This window comes from Agelaius phoeniceus, chromosome 1, assembly GCF_051311805.1.
Source record: "Agelaius phoeniceus isolate bAgePho1 chromosome 1, bAgePho1.hap1, whole genome shotgun sequence".
Lineage (NCBI taxonomy): Eukaryota > Metazoa > Chordata > Aves > Passeriformes > Icteridae > Agelaius > Agelaius phoeniceus.
In genome coordinates, this window is record NC_135265.1 from 145,853,606 (window position 1) to 145,872,682 (window position 19,077).

The 19,077-nt window shown below is 38.8% G+C and overlaps 1 protein-coding gene across 2 annotated transcripts in view; it reads right to left on the minus strand.

Annotated features, from left to right (window-relative positions):
* Positions 1 to 2,453: 2,453 nt before the first annotated feature.
* Positions 2,454 to 19,077, minus strand: part of ADCY8 (adenylate cyclase 8) — a 116,180-nt gene continuing 99,556 nt past the window's right edge. For both annotated transcript variants that reach the window (XM_077189043.1, XM_054632042.2), the window contains 5 exons: positions 16,246 to 16,404; positions 12,417 to 12,563; positions 6,786 to 6,878; positions 4,511 to 4,625; positions 2,454 to 3,027 (listed from right to left, as the gene is read on the minus strand). In XM_077189043.1, coding sequence (XP_077045158.1) covers positions 2,540 to 3,027; positions 4,511 to 4,625; positions 6,786 to 6,878; positions 12,417 to 12,563; positions 16,246 to 16,404 — 1,002 coding nt within the window. In that variant the 3' untranslated portion in view covers positions 2,454 to 2,539. The remainder of the gene's footprint in view (positions 3,028 to 4,510; positions 4,626 to 6,785; positions 6,879 to 12,416; positions 12,564 to 16,245; positions 16,405 to 19,077) is intronic.

Below are 19,077 nucleotides of genomic sequence, written 5' to 3' on the forward strand. Positions count from 1 at the left end.
CAGGCTGAGACCATAAATAATAGCTGTGCTCCACAGAAAACAGATGCTAAAATGAGAAATAACATTGCTGCACCTATAAGGTCACCACATTTGAAAAGGAACAAACAGTGCAATTGCTGGGGTGACAAATAGCCAGCAAGTGTAGAAAAATAGTCTCATGCAGAGATCTACCTGCTACAATAACAAGTGAAATTCCTCACTAAATAATTGCTCATGGCAATCAGCTGATTTAACAGCAATGAGCTGATTTAGCAAACTTTTTCATCTGGCCAAGATGGACTCAGGCTTCACTAGCCAGTGATTTTTCTTGGGAACACAGTTATGCTAATGGGGATTTTGAGAGGGATAACAGAGAAATCTGTATCTCTGATAAGAAGCAGAAAATTTGGGGCTGTGCTAAGGAGCAGTGAAGTTGCCCTCAGAACTCCAGTCTAAAACCCTGTTATCCAGTTAGCACCTTCCACTCACTGTGAATTGTCATTGCAGAGGTGGTGAGAATTAGAAATGAGTTCAGCTGGGCTATTAACGAGAATTAAATATGTAGAGGACCAGGAGAAGTGAACCCATCCAGCACAGCAAAAAAAAGCTGTTAAGGAGAGGACAGCTGTAAATGAACTGTTTAAAACACCCAAAACTTCCTTATTTAGTGCCTGAAATACCACTGGAAATATGAAATTAATTTAAATGCTTCAGATGTCATCAATTCCATGTCTTCATGTCCTGCAGTATCAGCACGTGCCTAGGTGAGCTGAAGGGTTTGAAATTCCATGCATGGCATAAAAGTGATATTTGTGGGGACTAAAAGGAGTAATACATCTGGAATGAGAGCTCAGTTACTGGTAGAAACATCACTGGGTGTAAAATTTCAGATCACTCATTGCTTCAGACCCACTATTCAGTGATACAACTTTCTGTGGAATTTACTTGTCTTTCTTATTTTCTATTTCAGAATATGCCACTTTACTGATGCAACATTGCCCTAAAACCCATTCATTGGGTCACTTTACAATGAAACACATTGTTTTTTGTCTCATTACAATGAAATGCTCTCATGTTTTTGTACTTTTTTGTTATTAAACAGTTGTGTCTTCTAAAATGTATCAGTCAAGATGTTCTAGCCAAAATGGCCATCTTCTAAAACTGAGTTTAATCCACCAGCAGTGGTCCTAAGAATCCCCAGTTTTTATTAAGGGCCATGTAACAGCAGCTTGCACAAAGAATCTGTATGTTGCCCTGCACTGTTTGTGGTTCATCTGGGGATTGCTGTGTGATTACAGGTTCTGCTCTTCCATCTGAGATTTACTTTAAGGATAATATTTACTGAAACAAACCCAGCTCCTTTGAAAACAGACTTGATGAGAGGTTTTATGCACTTTACAGCCTGGTGTGAATCATGGCATGAGTGCATAAACCTGGGCTATATATTTACTCTGTCTAAGGTGAAATTGGTTAGCCAGTCCCTGAAAAATTAACCTCCTTTTGATGCAGGGCTTGTAGCATTGAGGTGTGCCCTTGTAGGACTGTCTGTGCTGGCACACAAATAATTTAGGGTATTCTCAGTCTTGGTTTCCCCTCATCTTGGAGCAGCTGAGTGAGAGCTTAGCAGTGAATTTTGTCTCCTACTGTACTTCAACATGAATTCATTTTACAGCCTCAGAAAACCCTTGTTTTGGTGACAGTTCAGACTAGCAACAGGGTTAAGAGCTAAGCTCTGGAAAACAACACCAGAGAATCTGATTTGTTTCTTGGCTGTACAACTGATTCAGCAGAATGATCAGACATGTCACTCAAGGTGTAACTCTGTTGTCTGTTTGTCTGGTGTGCCACATTAAAGTGTGTTTGAGCCCTCCAAACAGGACTGATGGATGTGACAGTGCCCACAGAGAGCCTTGGGTGCCAGAGGTCAGAGATAAGAGTTTATCTACAGTGCAGTCACCCAACTGTGAGGAGGATGCCTTAGTCCATTTTAAGAGTGAAATCAGTGGAATCACTGAGTTTAGGAAAAGATTCATCCCTTCTGTCTTCCAGACCCTTATACCTGGGAGGATGACACACCTTGAAACCCTTTGGCTGTATTGTCAATACTTTTCCTGTAGTTATGGGGACAAGGCAATGACCTTAGATTGTATAAATCTACTTGAAGGCTATTAAAGGTGAGAAGAGCCTACTCACTTTTGTTTTACTTTCATCTGAAAAATGTAGACAGTTTCCTCCTTTTGCCATTGTTAACTCCCTGCACAATTCATGTTTTATATCTCTCCAGTCAGGGGTTTATTTTTTGCCCCTTTCTGAAGGTAGATCATACAGCTGAGTGGTAGCCTACACCTACTGTGTCTGGATGTTCAGAGATTAACCACAGCTGGTTGGGGAGAGATGCTGGCACCATTTGTTAAAATATAGGAATTTGAATCTCATCAAAATATCACACCAGTAAAAAAAAAAAATCACACTCCTTCTAAAAAAAATTAAACCCTTTTTATTTGTATATTTATTTTTATATATAAAAGAAATACAAAAACAACCCCACAAACAATGCTGATTATGGCAATTCAGTTTTGTCAGCCCCCTCTGCTTGGGCTGCTGCCTCAGATCCACCGGGAGTGAGCAAAGTCCTCCGGTTGTAATGTCCTTTTATGATTCCAGAGTTATTGTTCTCATTAAGAATTTGTTTCTGTTTTTGCCTGTTAAGAGACTGTACAAGTCCTAATACAACAGCTGCTAATGAATACTGTCCAGTCAGTTTTCTTGGTTGTAAGATTAGAGGATTTGGTTGAACTCTTCCTAGAAGAAAATATGTTTTGATTTTTCCTTCCTGTTCACTGATACCTTTTACATAAATTTCTCCGCGGTAGTCGAAGGCAAATCCCCGGTCCTTCAGGATCAGATACGTTTCTTCAGGCACTTGAATTCTGTCACTAACACCGGTGCTGTCCATTCGACTTGCCAAATTCACTGTCTTGCCCCAGATATCGTACTGGGGCTTCTTAGCACCGATAACTCCTGCTACAACAGAGCCATGGCTAATCCCTAATTAAAAAAAAAACAACAAAAAAAGAAAGAAAAAAAAAAAAGAGAAGATAAACTGTATACAATAATGACTAAAACTCATATTTGCACTTATGAACCAGGTAAAGCCTGGTTCAGATACGCTTATCTCCTCTCTTAAGAAAGAGGGGCATATTTAAAGAAATTAAACAAAAAAAAATCTGGAAAAGCTATAAAACTTGAAAAGTGATATCAACAGGTTTATTTTATGGAACATCCTTGTCAGTGGAATAACACTTTTGTGTCATCTGTGTTCTGCCCATTGTTGCCAAAGCTCCTGAAAACTTATTCTCAGACAATAGGAAAAACTTCTGGAACTACACTTGTTGAGGGTGACCTTGTTGGGTTATACAGTCAAGAAATTGCATTCTTATGTTCCATGAAGTGAAAATATTAAAGCATTCTCTGAAGCTATTGAAAGACTGTGTTTTGTAAGATTGTTGCATAAAAAGACAAGCAATATCTGTTGTTTTTTTTTTTTTTTCTAAAAGAGTGATTTAAGAATAATTTTAGTAGAGTGCAAGATATCTTTTGGAAAAGAATTTTAGTTTCTTAGGGTTTTTTTAAAGTTTTTTTTTAATGGTGATAGAAATATTATCAAATGCTCTTCCATTCAGGCTCTATGAAATCTATACATGTGATCTACACTTACTAAATGTGGAGGCCTATTCCTTGAGAAATCTTTGGAACTATGATTTTTCCATTCAAAACTGTTAGGAAGTGCGGATCAGATAGTGATGCTCTGACCCTCTATGCAGTGACTGATGAATACACTTCAGTTTTTTAAGGTTGGGTTATATATAAAAGACCTGTCCCTTCCAGGTGATTTTTTTTTTGTTTTGGCCAGTGATCAGATCAGCGTGAGAAGTCATCAAATTTACTCCTGCTATGTGCCATATATTCAGGCCTCTTTTTTATGTCCCATCCCACTACCCATGTAGGATATTCCATCAAGAACAATTGCTTACTCATCCTAGCAATTTAGAGCTGCTGCCATTGGTCAAGTCAGAGATGGTATTCAGTTTTTGTGCAAAACAGAAGTACTACTCCCAGGGTCTGGGAGAAACTAGTCTTTTTAATGAAGAACAATATTATGTGGGGAGATTAATTAGAGACTGTGTGAGTACCAGTCTTGGGGCTAGATCTAGGTTGCCCTGTTCACTTTCTGTGTTATATCTATGGGTTCTTAGTACCAGACTTACTAAAGACAGTAAATTAATTATGTTCCCCATTCATAATTCACTGAGATGTTGGACTCCTGCAATCTCCAAACCAGGGCTTATATTCTGCAAGTGGAGTATTTCATATTTCTGACTTTGCCTGGGATGAAATCAATTTGAAAACAGAGGATACAGTATTTGAAAACAGAGGATACAGGATACAGACTCTTCTAAATTGTCCTCAATGGAGTCACAGCCTTGCAGACAAAAGCTCATTTTAACTCTGGCGTTTGAACCATGCTTACCAATCCGGAGTTCAAAGTTGTTGAAGGAATGCTTGTTGATCTCCTGTATGCTTTCATTCAGAGCTATGGAGAAGTCAGCCAGAGCACACAAATGTCCCCATTTGTCTTCACATTGCTGAGGAAAAAGTTATACATCAAAATATTAGTAAAGTTTTTCATTTGCCCAGCTGCTACCCACTCCTACAAGTACCAAGGGCTTGCACTTGGAATCTAGCCTCAACATTGTAGATGAAAGAGAGACACACTGCTGTTAATGGTAATGCTTCCCATTATGTTATACTTGTATAACTGGATAGAGAACAGCTTAAAGGGCCAGAGAAAGTAACTTTCTGTCAACAATCAGGCAATGATGAGAATTAACAAAGCATGTGAAACATGTCTAAGGTGAGAAAGAAAGTATAGAGAGGACTGAGATTGCTCAGACTAAAGGGTCAAAATCTAGTGAGAACAAGGGATGACCCACATAAGGATGAAGTAGGGTGAAAGAAGTGAGGGATGTGTAATTCTCCATTGCTGACACTGTCACCCAGGAAAAGCATAAACTCAAGGGCTCTCAGAGATGTAATGATGACAGGAACAACAGGGCAAACCAGGCAATCTGGGATTGCTTAAGGGAGAGGGAAAAGGCTCTTCTGTAGCTCATTAATTGCATTAGGGCAGGCAAGTCACTCCCCGCTCCTTCCCTTCCATTCCTACAAAGCAGTCAATATACAGATGGAGACCAGCAGTAGGTTTTAGTCTTCCCAGAACACCAACAGAACAGATGACTGTGGGTTTGGCCCAATGTTTGTATGATGTCTTCTCATCTGTTCTGAAGCAAGGCAATTCCTTCTTCAAATTTCCAGTTCATAGTACAAAGGATTGTAAGTCTCTCCCTGGGTGATGCAGTCCAGCCCTTTGCAGTCTGCATCATCCTGTGTGTTTAATACTGAACATGAACCTCTCCTTGGCATCACCCTGCTCTGTTCACACCATGCTTGGTCCTCATCCTGAACTGGCTCTGTTCTCAGCATGCCAACCTCCCTCAGCAGCCTGCACCTCTTAGGTGCTGACAAGGTGGCAGACATGTACGTATGACAAGTATATTTAAAACACCCATTAAAATTCCATTAAGCTATTATAGTTCAAGAAAAGAGATGAGTTAATCAGTCTTGGAAAGGCAATAAAGCTTTTCTCCCTTTGAATTTTTATCCCCATCCAGAGTTAAAGGAAGTGATTAGGAGCTGTGTAGCTAAAACCAACTATCTCCCTGGTGCTCTATCCTTCTTTGCTCATGTCTACACAGAAGCATTTTGACAATCAAAAATCCCATGCATATCTAGTTTTATGGATTTCTAGCTGTCAGCATCACTTGTTACTCTGTAGGTGGGAGATGCTCAGCTAGTTACACTCCACGAATTTTATAATGTATTCTTAACAAACAGTGGAAATTTTCTGGTTTATGAAGCTCATGATAATCTGGCTCCTGCTTTTCAGAAGTTGTGATCAATGTGGGCAAATCTGATTCCCAGTCTGTGACCAACTAGGGGCATCACACCGCTTTTGTGCTGCTCTTCCTGGGGACTGGCACCAGTTGCCAAAAAAACAGATTTCAGCAACAGATGACTTCTCACTGGATGTATTTTAGAGCCTTATCTAATTTGTTTCCAGGCAAATTTCTGGGTTGAATTATGAATGGATTTCTCTCATCTGACTTATGTGAGGTTTATGGCTGTGACTGTGCATGTGTCTTCTGTGACTGTTTATCCCCTCAGCTTGGTTTGCTTCTTCTTCAATTGAACCAATGACCTGCTTTCTTTTTGATGTGTTGTTATCATACTGACTGTAGACATGTTGTATCAAAAATAAAGTATAAATGCAGCATGAGTATGTTTACCCTTGCATAAGTATGCTGTCAGTTAATAGATCCTCTCTCTTCATCAGTTATTGGAGGTTGTCAGTCAGGTTCCTGTCTGAGTTACTGAGGTGGCTTTAGAGTATGTTTGAAGATATAGATAGACCTGATCTAGATTCACATTGGTGTGACTGAAAGAAATGTTTTTTTCTCCTATAAACCTAAATTTGAAGAAAGAATCCATATGGTTCTTGTTCCAAGCACAAGATGGCATTTCAATTCATCAAGAAGTGCAACTTCTGTCTGCCAGAAGCCCCAAATGTCTATTTTATTTTAGCAAAACAAGTTTTATGAACAACATAGAGATAACACTTATATTTTTGAATATGAATGGTCAGAATAATCACAAGCTTTGCTTCTTAAAGAAAATTATCCTCTTACCTGTTTTTCAGGTGACAATCCTGACACGGCCATGTATGTGCTGCCAATTGTTTTAATTTTTTCAATATCTTGAAATCTCTCTTCACCTAGTAACTAATACATATGTAAAAAGAAAAATACTGTTACTTCTGTAATTCCTAGCACAAAATACATCTAAAGATGTGAGAATGTATCTTTACACTTTCCAGTCTGTCATGGCACACAATTTATTCTGGGTCCTGGGGAACATGACCTGGAACTCTGGAACATCATCTACTCACTGGGTGCGTGCAAGCTAAATTGTGCTGTTTGGTAAGTTCCACAATGGATAATATAAGACATGCATACTCCAGCCTAAGAGAAATGCATCCAAGTCCTGCATTTCCTGATGTATGATCTCTGAATCCTAGTGAAGACAAACTCTCTGTCTATGTATGTGTGAATAGAAGACTTGATGACCTAAAATTGTTCCTAAAACTCTACTAGAGGAACTGTTTGCAAAGTAAGTGCTGCTACAGAAACAATTATGGTGATGAGACCAATATTCAAGACCCGGCTGGTTGGGGCTCTGAGCAACCTGGCTCAGTGGAAGGTGTCCCTGACCATAGCAGGGGGTTTGGAATGAGATGATCTTCCAAGACAGACCATTCTATACGTAATCAGTGGATGGAGGTAGATGCCTCCAAAGAAATCCTGTAAGACATCAAGTCCTCTTATAACCCCTGCTTCCCCCTACTTAGGGTCAGACTGGACACCAGTGTGTCCATTGGATCATTCAATCTATACATTTATGCATTTTCCCCTTCTAACAAAAATTCCAAGAACCAATGGGAACTGGTAAATCCCTGTATGTATTTGGGATTTGCTATAGCTATGAGTGTTAAAAAGAACTTGTCAGATTGAGAAACTGGAAGAGAAAGAAAAAATTTAGCTGAGTGACTAAAGCACTGAATGAAGTGGGAGTGAAAGTTTGGTCCCTATTCCAAGTCCATATTTATGGTTTAACTTAATACTTTCCATGAAATAGAAGCCAGAGGTTTATATTCCTTGAAAGACCTTAGCAGAGTTCAGGATGTGGATTCTATCAGTGACAACAGAGTATGGGATATGGGCATTAATCACCTCATCACAGGAAACTGTTTGTTGCTGGTGTGAATGCCAAATACCCTGTCAAACTTTGTGATAAACTGTGTGGTGTCTAATACATTTAGGGATCAATATGGTTATGAAGTCATGGGAGGAAAAAAAATAACTTCACCAAGAAAAGGAATTTCAAACTTTCAATTCTAAGGGCTCAATTTAGTTAGAGTTTAAATGGAAAAAAAAAGTAGTTTTGTGGCCAGGCAAAATAACAAAAATAACAAAATATTTTTCTCCTCTCTATTTCTACACTCTGCATTCTTTTTTCCTTCTTGAGGGTTGGAATTTCCTGTCCACTAAAGGCATTATTTCATTCAAAGGGAGAAACATACCAACATGAAATATCCCCTGCCACTGAAGTAACCCCAGCTGGAGCTCCGGGGCCTCGGGAGCTTTGCTGTTGGTGTGCAGATATGGCACCATCTGTCTCCAAGGGAGGCTGCACAGCATTCCACGTAGGGAATACAAAGCCATATGCTTAATGGCTCCTGTCCAAGCCAGGAAAGTCCAAAGACTTGACCTGCTTCTCATTTTTCTTCAAACTGCCAGAACAGCCCATTGTGTACCTTTCCCTCTTACAAGGGCAGCTCTTCCAACTGCTCTCTTGAAGAAAAAGATTGTTTCTCTGCCTCTGTGAGCAGTCTGAGAGCACCATGTGTTTGAGCAAGGGGAGAAAATGGTCTTGCTTCAAAACAGTCCATGTTTTCATTTCCAGATGGTTGCTGGAAGCAACAGAAAATAGCACACTAATTTAAAATTTATAATAAATATCTAAAATTACCTTTTTTAGGAAAGAAAATAACATTGGCTGTGATGCAATTTAGAAAAAATTATCCCAAGTTATGGGTTTTTTCCTCATTTGTTATTGTTTCCAAATCTTCTTTCTGCTTCTTTTTTCCCCTGCTTTATATGGTCTGCTCACTAGATTCTTTCCTTCTTCAAATAATGGTCTATTTACTAATTACTTTCTTCATGGTATGACAGGATGATGGATTTTGATATTGGAGAAAGATATTCCAACTCAGTCCTAAATCAGCTGCCATTTGCAAAAACGTTTTAAATAGGCTTCTAATTTAACATGATAGTCCAGGGACACATTTTCAAACACTAGAATGTAGTTTGTATCTAAAAAGAAACTAATTGCTTGATGCTGCAATTCATGTACAGCCAAGATTGTGTGGAGGTCAGACCCTGGGATCACAAAATTGTACAAAAAAAGAATATTGCAGGACATAGCACACAACTGCAAAGTAATCAAAGAATCTGAAAGCAGGATCCAGTGTTCTATTGAAACCTCTGCTTGTGGCAACATAATATATTAATATCTGTTGTGATATACACAATGTAAATTACTGCAGGATAAATAAAATGCAAGAAAATAAAAGAATCTGTGAACAAGAAAGCTCTTCTGAAAACACAAAGCCCAACTGTAACATTAACATACATAAATGACATATTAAATAGCCTAGAAAGAATATTAAAACGTTAAAAAAATTCCTTCAAGACTCATAATATCTGCAGAAATGTTATAATGTTAATTTTTTTGGTCTAACATATCTAAGAAAGGGATTTTAGCCCTGTGAGTGTCTTAGAACTACAGTCATATAAAAAGCAAGTAATTATAAAAGGTAGGTTTTCAATGTTCATATTTGTTTCTTTTTGCCAGTCCAGAAATTAACACCTCCTGTTCTGCCTCAGCTGGCAGGAAGATGGATAATTTGGAAGTCAAAAAATTTGTGAACCATGAGGGAAAAAGAAAACTGAGTGAAGGCCGTATTTTGACAATAGTCAACCACCTATTCTGCAAAACTCTCTTCTGGAGCACATTCTCCCACTCCCTAAGAAAGACCCAGTCACAATCTGACTCCTCAGTGGGTACCTACTCCTGCAGTTGTCAGTGACAGCTTCTGTTCCAACATTCATTATATATTTACTATGTTTTTGTAACTGGCTTTGTCTCCCTGACATAGATCTACTAGGTGGAAAGCAAAGTGACAGATCCAGATTGTAACCTTGCTGTGTTGCATTAACAAGGAAAACCCTCTAAAAAGAAGAAATATCCCAGATTTCTTTCTCACATACCTATCACATTTTCCAAACCAGGTAAATTTGTATTTTTACCATGACTTCCATTCAGAAGATCATTTTGGCCTCTAATATTATTATCTCTGTAAGGAAAAAAGGCAATTCATAGTGTAGAATGTGATCTGACCTTAGGAACTCAACTCAGCTGTCTAAACATATATGTCCAGTGTGATCTTGATTCTTGCCTTGAACACCCCCAGTGACCTGCTCCAGAGCATGAGTTTTCTGGCCATGCAGAGTGGGAGCTGACAATCCCCTGTGAGTGTCCCAAATCACCTAGGATATATCAAATGGCATCAGGTGCCCATGTCTCACACTCCTTGCTAAGATTTATACATCAGGGTGTCTCTGCAGAGGTGTTCACTTGCAGAGTTTCCCCATGGATATCAGAGCTGTTCTGCTCTCAAGCTGCACATCTGCATTTTCCTCCCAGGGCTGGACTGGAACAGCAGGCAATCTTGGCAAGGAGCAAGGGGGGAAAAAAGAAGGAATTGTGACATTGTAGAGTGTCAGTCAGCAGTTACATGGAAACCTTGCTAGCCCTGTAACATTGCACCTGGAATGATTTGTGGTTCCTTTTCCATGGCTAAGGTTACTCCTTTCAGTGGTTCTGTCTGGCATATCACCTTTCAGATTGTTTAGACAGAGTAAACTAATGACACCACCCTGCTGCAAGTAGGTTAGCAGTCAGCAGGGGATCCCATAATTTCATTTGCTACCTGTACCGAAAACATATCTATTCTTCAACTAAACATGTCTGGGACATAATACAGTCTCTAATTAGGTCCTTTATTAATTACAGAGCAGGTGTTAGGGGCCTGAAAGTAATATTGTGTTAGGGGTTTGATTAAAACCTTGTCTTCAGTAATTGCCACAGCAGCAAAGGAATTTTTTTGTGAAGATTACGTGAATGTGCATGACAAAATATCTTAATGTGAAGACTATTGCTATGAATTAATTTGAGTGGTAATCATTTTAATCAGATCTGGAAATAAAAACAAAACTATTAATCAAGAAGCATGCTGACAGCTGTGCTAGATCCTGGAGGTAAGAAGCAGGCATTTATACCCATGGGGAATGCAGTGCAGGAGCTTAGCAGGTGACAGAGTTCTTCTTGTGAGGGAGAGATTTTGTTCTCAGCCAAAATACACAGGGAAGTACTCCTGGTGAATTCTTCTATTTCCCACTCACAGTTTTAGTATCTCACAAATGATATGGATAAACTCTCAATTTCAGTGTCAGTAATCTTAGCTTTGGTACAACCTTTATGAGCAGCCACTCATTCCCCATGCAGGTGCCCAGGATGGAAGTCACAGACCAATGGTACCATATTTTCTCCTTTCCTTTTCTCTCTGGACCATTGCAGTCTGGAGCACAGGTCCTATCTTGTTGCTAGGTAGAGGTGGTTCCAATTCTATTTTTACCACTCAGGGATCTCAGGAGGGCAACACACTCCTGAAAACTGCCTGCAGTATAGAGGTTAAAATTCCCTCTGCTAGGTAATTTTGGCAGAATTTATTCATCCTTCCTGGTTTTGAATATTTTTAAAGCTCTTTGTTGGCCTATTCTTTGTCTCCTTTCTTAATTGCTCTTGGGCTCATTGCAGGACATGATACCACCCGTCTAAACTTCCTTACAAACTACTTTGCAGAGTATACAAATTTATCCTGACTTCCTCCTCAGTTACCAGGTTTTCTTTGCTGTCACCTGGCAATAGCTACACTGGGGATTTGACTTATCTCCTCCTTTTTATCTTGTCCCCTCCTCAGCTCCTTCTCTGAAATTATCTGGACAGAATACCTAAATTTATTATTTTTCCTTTCTGTGTCTTTTCTATTAAAAAAAAAATCCTTTCACCACTGAATTCTTCAGTGAAACAAGCAGCTGAACTTCATTTATCTCTCTATAAAAATCCTAACCAGACAAGTCTTCTCAATTAATATGTCACAACCACCTTCCATTCTCTACCCAATATTTGCTTCTGAGCTCTGTGCTTCACATTTAACTGGACACTGTTTTACCCTTTAATGTTCATCGAGTCCATTCAACCAACAACTTTAAAGCAACACCTTTACCTGTTTGTATTTAGACCACTATTTTTCAGAACAGTTGCAGATATGTTCATACTTCTTTCTTCTACAGAACTGAAGTATTTTCTACTTTCAGATACTTTGGTGCAGATTTGTGCTTTTATGGATATTTATACCTGAGGATTGCTTTCAGTCTCTTTCTCATTAGATCATTCAGAACAAAGTGTGGCAGGATGAAGGGCAAAAAAGCAAACCAGACAATTGTAATATGAGCAAAAAAATCAGAGAACTATTGGAAGCAAAATAATTACCAAATCTGATAATTTAGGATGACATATTTGCCATTTTAAACTCATAGTTTAAACACTATCAGGTTTCCTCTAGTAGCTGGCATTACCTCATCAAAGTCTGCAATGATTTCATTCAGTAAGCGCAGACATTCTACTCCTTGGTTATTCATCTCAGTCTGGGAATAAAAGTCAGCAAATCCAGGTATAGAAGCAAACATCACACCAACAGCATCATAGGACTGAGAGTATAATTCCTGAAAAAACCATGAGGACAAATGAAGTGTTAACATAATGGAGAAAATGTAATTGGCAGCAATTAAAATAGCTTTCTTAATTTTTCCATGCATAACACCTTAACATCTGATGTTGACATGAGTATTTTAAGGGCTAGCCAGGTTCAACAGGAGGAGGCTCACAGCTCTTAATGTTTTTACTGCAGATTATATGCAGAGTTTTCCCTTTCTTTGAATGCCTGCTCTTTCTGCTTCTCAGGTCAAGGAGCTATACCAGCAAAAGTGAAGTAGAAATTTTGCTTTTGATTTACATGAGGAATGACTTGAATACATGAAGGATTCGTTGTCAAGTACAAATACACGTTATCACATTTTCTGGTGGATAATTTGTACTTCACACTACTACAGCTCTTTACAAGTTTGTTTATTCACAAGTTTTCAGAAAAACCTTACTCTGGTAAACTCTGGTTCTCCTAAGATGGCTGTGGAGCTCTTTGGTTGCCTGGCTCTGGGAGATGTTCCTACTCTTAGGGTTCAAAAGGAGAGAGAAACAGAAGTGGAAGTGGTAATAGAGATACTGGGGAGGACAGAAAGCAGCTTATAAGGGATCAGTCACAGAAGGCTATTAGGATAAATTATGCCTTGGAATAAACTTCCACTTACATTATTCATATAATTCACTCTGGTACTGAATGACAGATTTATTTATGAAGGGGCTTGTGTCATTACATATGTGAAAATGTAGACAGTTCTTGTCTGAACTAAAGCTAATTTTTAGGAAAAACCCCAAATTTCAACTTTAAAGATTCCAGGGATTGCTACCACAACTCCTGGTATGCTTTTCTTGCAGCTAATATACCACCATCATATGTATTCTCCTTTGATTTTTTTTCCTGGCTTCAACTTTCGTACTTTTAGGTAATGGTGGACATTTCCATTTCTGTTTATGAACATTTCTTTTGTTGTTATGACCTGAAGTACTTTTTTCTCAAAGTTCTTGTTAGTGGCTTTAAGAAATGCTGATGCTTTGGTTTCATGATAAAAAAGATTTACTGCTGATTGCCATACACTTGATGTGACCAATTCAGGCCCTTCTTTCTTTATCCTGCTTCTCCCTAGAAGCATCCTGAACCTCTGCTCTGCTCTTTGATGTGCTGCTAATGCTTCTGTTTATCCAGGCTCCTTTACAATGTGTCTTAGGGTAAACGTGGGGAAATTCTCGTTTCCAAAGCCATGGCAAAGCCTTGACTGAGAAAACCTGATTGATTCCCTTCCTGCCCTTACCCTTTCTTTCACTGAAGAGCATCTTCAGGGTCGTGGAAGCCATACTCTAAGAACACTCTTATTCCCTTTTGTGGGTATAGAAAGAGGTAATACACACATTAATTCGTGGATGCTTATGAAAGATCTGACAATGTGTGCTAGGAGAAGCATGAATACACTCAGCCATACACTCATGCCTTGGATCATGAAGATAGAAAACTGCCTGAGCCTTCAGTTGCTCCATTTTTCTATTTTTGGTGAGAAGCATAAGGACAGAAATAAAACATCCATAAGAAATCACTACAATACATATTTGGGAATTCATTTTTTTGAGAGCAGAGAAATTAACTTAATGGCCAGACATGAACTGCAGGATTGATTGCACTGAAATCTGGTAGATTTTTCTGTCTGCCAGCTCATGCATAAATCATCCCCAAGTATAGTTACTCTGGAAATTGCCTTACAAAAAGCAGGGGTGGTGGAATTTAATTCAGTGGCAAATTATTGAAGCATCAGCAGTGATCCATGGGGCATCTGCTTGCTTCTGAAGATTATTATGCACGTGACTGTACGTGAATGAAAGTGTAAGATGGGAAACTTATTCCCTGAAAATCCATAATGCAGATATGCCAGAACACACTGCTGGCTGGTATCAAGGTCTGCTCCATTTGCAATAAAACATTTGAACCTGGTTGCTTTCACACTTACTTTTTCTCATGTGCATAGCAGGGTTTCTATGGCACTTTCATACCCACAGAGTTTAAAATTTCTCAAGAGTGATTTCTAAAGTGCTTTTCCTTGTAGCTTCTCACTGTGCCATCCTTCCCTAGGTGATACTTGAAATCAGCACACAATGATTCCTCATTGTGCAGTCTAATTAGGCTGCCTACATCCATTTCCAAAATGTACAACAGAAAATGGTGTCCTTAATTCCTTTTTGCTGCACCATCAGTAGATATGTCAGTGCTGGCAAGGTGAATCTTGCAACATTCCTTCCCATTAAAAAAGAGAATTCCAACATTGAAAAAATCCAATTTCATCATACAGTACCTTAATATGCATGCAATGTTATAACATGCATTTACTTTGTTTCAAATGAGGAGCAACTGACTTACTGCTACTTTCAGAAACAAATTCTGGAATTTCTTTTATCCATCTTCAAACTTCATGTTAGGAATATTCAGAGACTCCATTATCATGCTTTTCTTTGTGTACTGCAAACACTTTTTCAGGACATAGCCACAAACTCTGTTGCTGAAATGGGTGTTTTGTTATCTGCCACAAACAGGCAATTCAGGGGCAATACGAAATGGCAAAAATGTTCTTTTGTGTCTGCAGTTGTGAGAGCCTCAGGTCTGTTGCAGCTTGTTCCTTCCATAGTCACTATCAGGGCTCTAATAATACTTCTGCAACAATACTTCTATCATAAACTTGCACAGACATTCTGTTTAACTCCCCTATCTTTTTTATGAATAGTAGATTTTCATGGACTCAAGTACTAGATTTTCATAGACTCATAGATTGGAACAGACTTCTGAATCTCGTTTAATACAGTTTGCTTTCAAAGCAGGACTAAGATCAAGTCTTTCACAGCCCTTTTGATTTGAGGGCTGAGCCCTGCTCTGCCTTCACAGACTGACAAAACCACAGAATCACAGAATTGCTGGGGCTGGAAGGGACCACTGGAGGTCATCCAGGCCAACCCCCTGCCCAGGCAGGGTCACCTGGAGCAGGTTACACAGGAATGCATCCAGGTGGGGCTGGAATGTCTCCAGAGAGGGTGGCTCTGTGACCTCTGTGAGCAGCCTCTTCCAGGGGCCTGCACCCTCTATGTAAAGCAATTCTTCCTCATGTTGAGGTGGAACATCTTGTGTTTTAATTTATTGCCATTGATCTTGTCCTGTCCCTGGGCACCACTGAAAAGAGCCTGGCACCATCCTCTTGCTACCTGCCTTGGAGACATTTAAATGCATTAATGAGATCCCTTCTCAGTCTTCTCCTCCCAAGTCTCTCCTCATAAGAGAGATGTTCCAGGCCCCTAATAATGTCTTCTTTATAAACACTCATTAGGTACTTAAAGGCAACAATGAGATGCTCTTTCAGTCTTTCCTTCTTAAAGTTGCATGATCTCAGCTGTCTCAGCCTCTCCTCATGTGTTATATCCCCCAAACCCATAACCATCTTGGTGAATTATTGCTAGAATTTCTCTATGTGTGGTCCACATGTTCCTACTGGTAGGTTCAGAACATTGGAACATAACTCCAGGTGTGGTCCTAGAACCTTTACTTCAAAACATGATTATTTTTCAGTGTTGATCAGATATCAAATATTGGCAGTGTTTGTGCAATGAATCCTATAGAGAAATAAGTTTCAGCAATTTCCTACCAGATCTACTTTTCTTTTACTAATTAAACAAAAACACCAGAAAATCGACACGTACTTCATTATCCCGATCCTTCTCCAGGAAATGACGGGCAACGTGACTGGGTAAAATATTCCTTAGCATGTTCTCATTGTGCTCCCTCAGCTCCTTCATTTCATTGATTTCTTCTTTTGCTTGAACACGCCACAGAAAATCCAGCCTTGCTGTGTATTCAAGCTGTAGTTTCAGAAAGAAACAGAGGCAAAAATAAAACCTGACAAGAGAAGAGTAGAGATTGTATTGCTGTCCTGGCAGGCTGCTCCTGCCATGTAACCACCTTCAGTGCTGCTGGAGATCTCTGAAACAATTTGATTTCCTTGCCAGAAAAAGAGATTATTTCTTTTTTTTATGTACAGTGAGACTCTCAGAGTAATGTTGAGCAAAATAATATTTGGCATAATTCTGCTATGGTCAGTGGATTCAAACTGTCACCAAATTATTTTCCCTTTAAGCATATCTTTATTATTTTGATAACGGAGTCTGACAGGAGATAAGGTGTTGGCAGGTATTGATATGGAATAAATATATTCCCCTTTCATGTGTTTTCAATTTAAATGAGAAAATTAGCACAAGGCTAGCTCTAAACTCTTGGCAAGGATTTCCTTCTGAAGAATGAGCATCTTTCAGCAAAATTCTGTATACCAGTCCAAAGTGCTCCCAAAGAGAACGTCTAAATCTGTGGCACAAAAATTATATAGCTATACTGTTGGGACATGCAGTTATTTGCAACTTTAATCTTATAAAAATAACAGAAAATATGCTATTTGCCATTCCCTCCAATACTCTGTGCCTGTATTGTGGGATCAGAGTCTACAATCACAGGTTATCCATGCAAAGTCTCACTGCCTGATACCCACAGCTAAAAACTGAAGTGAAATGATTTCCAGTGCAGTGGGTGTGCAGAACAAAAGCTGTCCACAGCAGAGCTTATGAGCTTATACATGCATGCATATATATGCATTGTTGAGATATATATATATATATATATATAAATTCTTATTCATTTAAGTATGAATGGCAGCTGTCTGCTGGCTGAGGCAGGGAACATGTTGAAGTCTTGTGTCACTTGCCTGAGAGGCACACGTGTGTCAGCACATGGACAAGCCCAACACTGACAGAGATTTTGTGTGCATCACACTGAAGCAGAGTTTTAAGCAGATTTCAAGGCAGCTGATACTGTAGCTTGCACAAGGGGTGACTTATTAAGCTACAGCATTACTGAAAATGATGGAAATATATATATATATAGTTAGTAAACTGAAAGAGAACATTTATTTGTGAGGTCTGAGATGCTCCAACCAGAGACAATAACACTCAGCAAAGAAGACCCATCTATTTGCTGGTATTGTGCCAGCAAATAGATGAATTTTACAATTTTGAAAGACATCAGAAGGTGCTGGGATAGAGGAATTTTTTGAAATATAATTCATATACCAAACTAAAATAAAGGAGCAGCCTGCAGTGGGTGGGAATGACTAAGAGGGGGCTCAGGCATTGTTTGGTGACTCATCTTGGTCACAGTTTTAGTCAGCAGCAGTCATGAATGGCAAACTCTTCAGGAGAAAAAAGCAAAGCACTTTGCAAGGGACCTTATTTGTTGGCTGTACTCTAGGGAGCTTTCCTTCCTAAAAGCTAAAAGTGACTGTGGCTTGATATAAACTTCCAAAGCCTGTATGCAACTTGGCAGTGATTTACTTGCCCTCTGGCTGCTGTAACCAGCTTTATAAACAAACTTTTTTCTAGAGATATGTTGATCTTCTGTCTTGTGACCATTAATCCCCTGAATTAATGGCAACAAAAACAGACTGTCAGGAAAGAGTATTTTAAACATATATTTCAACCTTTTTCAGTTTCCTTTGCCTTTCTTTTATGCTAGAAGACAGAGCCCATACCAGATAACAGACTTTTATCTCTACCAACTAACTGAGAATAAAAAATTATCTGTAAGTTTTCAAGGAGTTCAAAAGGTATTTCAAAGTTTGACTTCAAATAGGAGCTGCTGCTGGATTTTGGGTTCTTTGATGCTTCAAGATATTTAATGCTACTACAATAAGAGCTTGGCAAAAAAGTGTGGTAGTTTTTCAGAGTTGATTTTTTATGCTGCTCTACAGGGAAATGTCACATCTCTAAGCCTAGCTCAGAATAGCAGCAGCTAATCTTTACATTTTAGATAGCATCATTCTGGTTATTTGTGATCACATTTAAACATGATCTTTCATCATCAGTGGACTACCAAGATGGCATTATCAGCTCAGAAAGAAAGGAGTGATATGTATGAGATTTGAAAATAGAAAATATTAAGAACATGTTTTGCTAAGTTCTTATATTTGCTAAAACTAAAAGAATCGTAGGGTTGACTTTAAGGTTAGTGGCTTGATTTTCTGAAGAAATATTCCTGGATTTAAATCCCAAAGTGTCCATGGTTTCCTGCCCTGATATGTACCTTTAAGAAACACCTCTAATTACAATAGCTGGTGAAGAAAAGAGAGATGTATTACACAGAAAGCCTAGCATTTTGTCCTCAGCATGCTGCACAACCCAAGCACTCTGCAGACAATTGTCACATAAAATTAAATTAAATCTAATAAGATGGTACCACACACCTTTTTCTCAAATTTAGTTTTAAATTTTGGGTTCTAAATATGGCATTAATTTTAAATCACAACAGATAAAAAAAATGTTAATTATTCAGAAATTGATCATCGATAAATATTATCTTACAAAAATAATCTTTTTCAGTAAATTCACCTAGAATAAGACAAGTTTTAAGCTATTCTACTTCAGATAACTTTTGCAGCTTGTGGGGTGGGAAGACTTGCTGGAGGACAGCTTTATTGGACTTAATGTGCT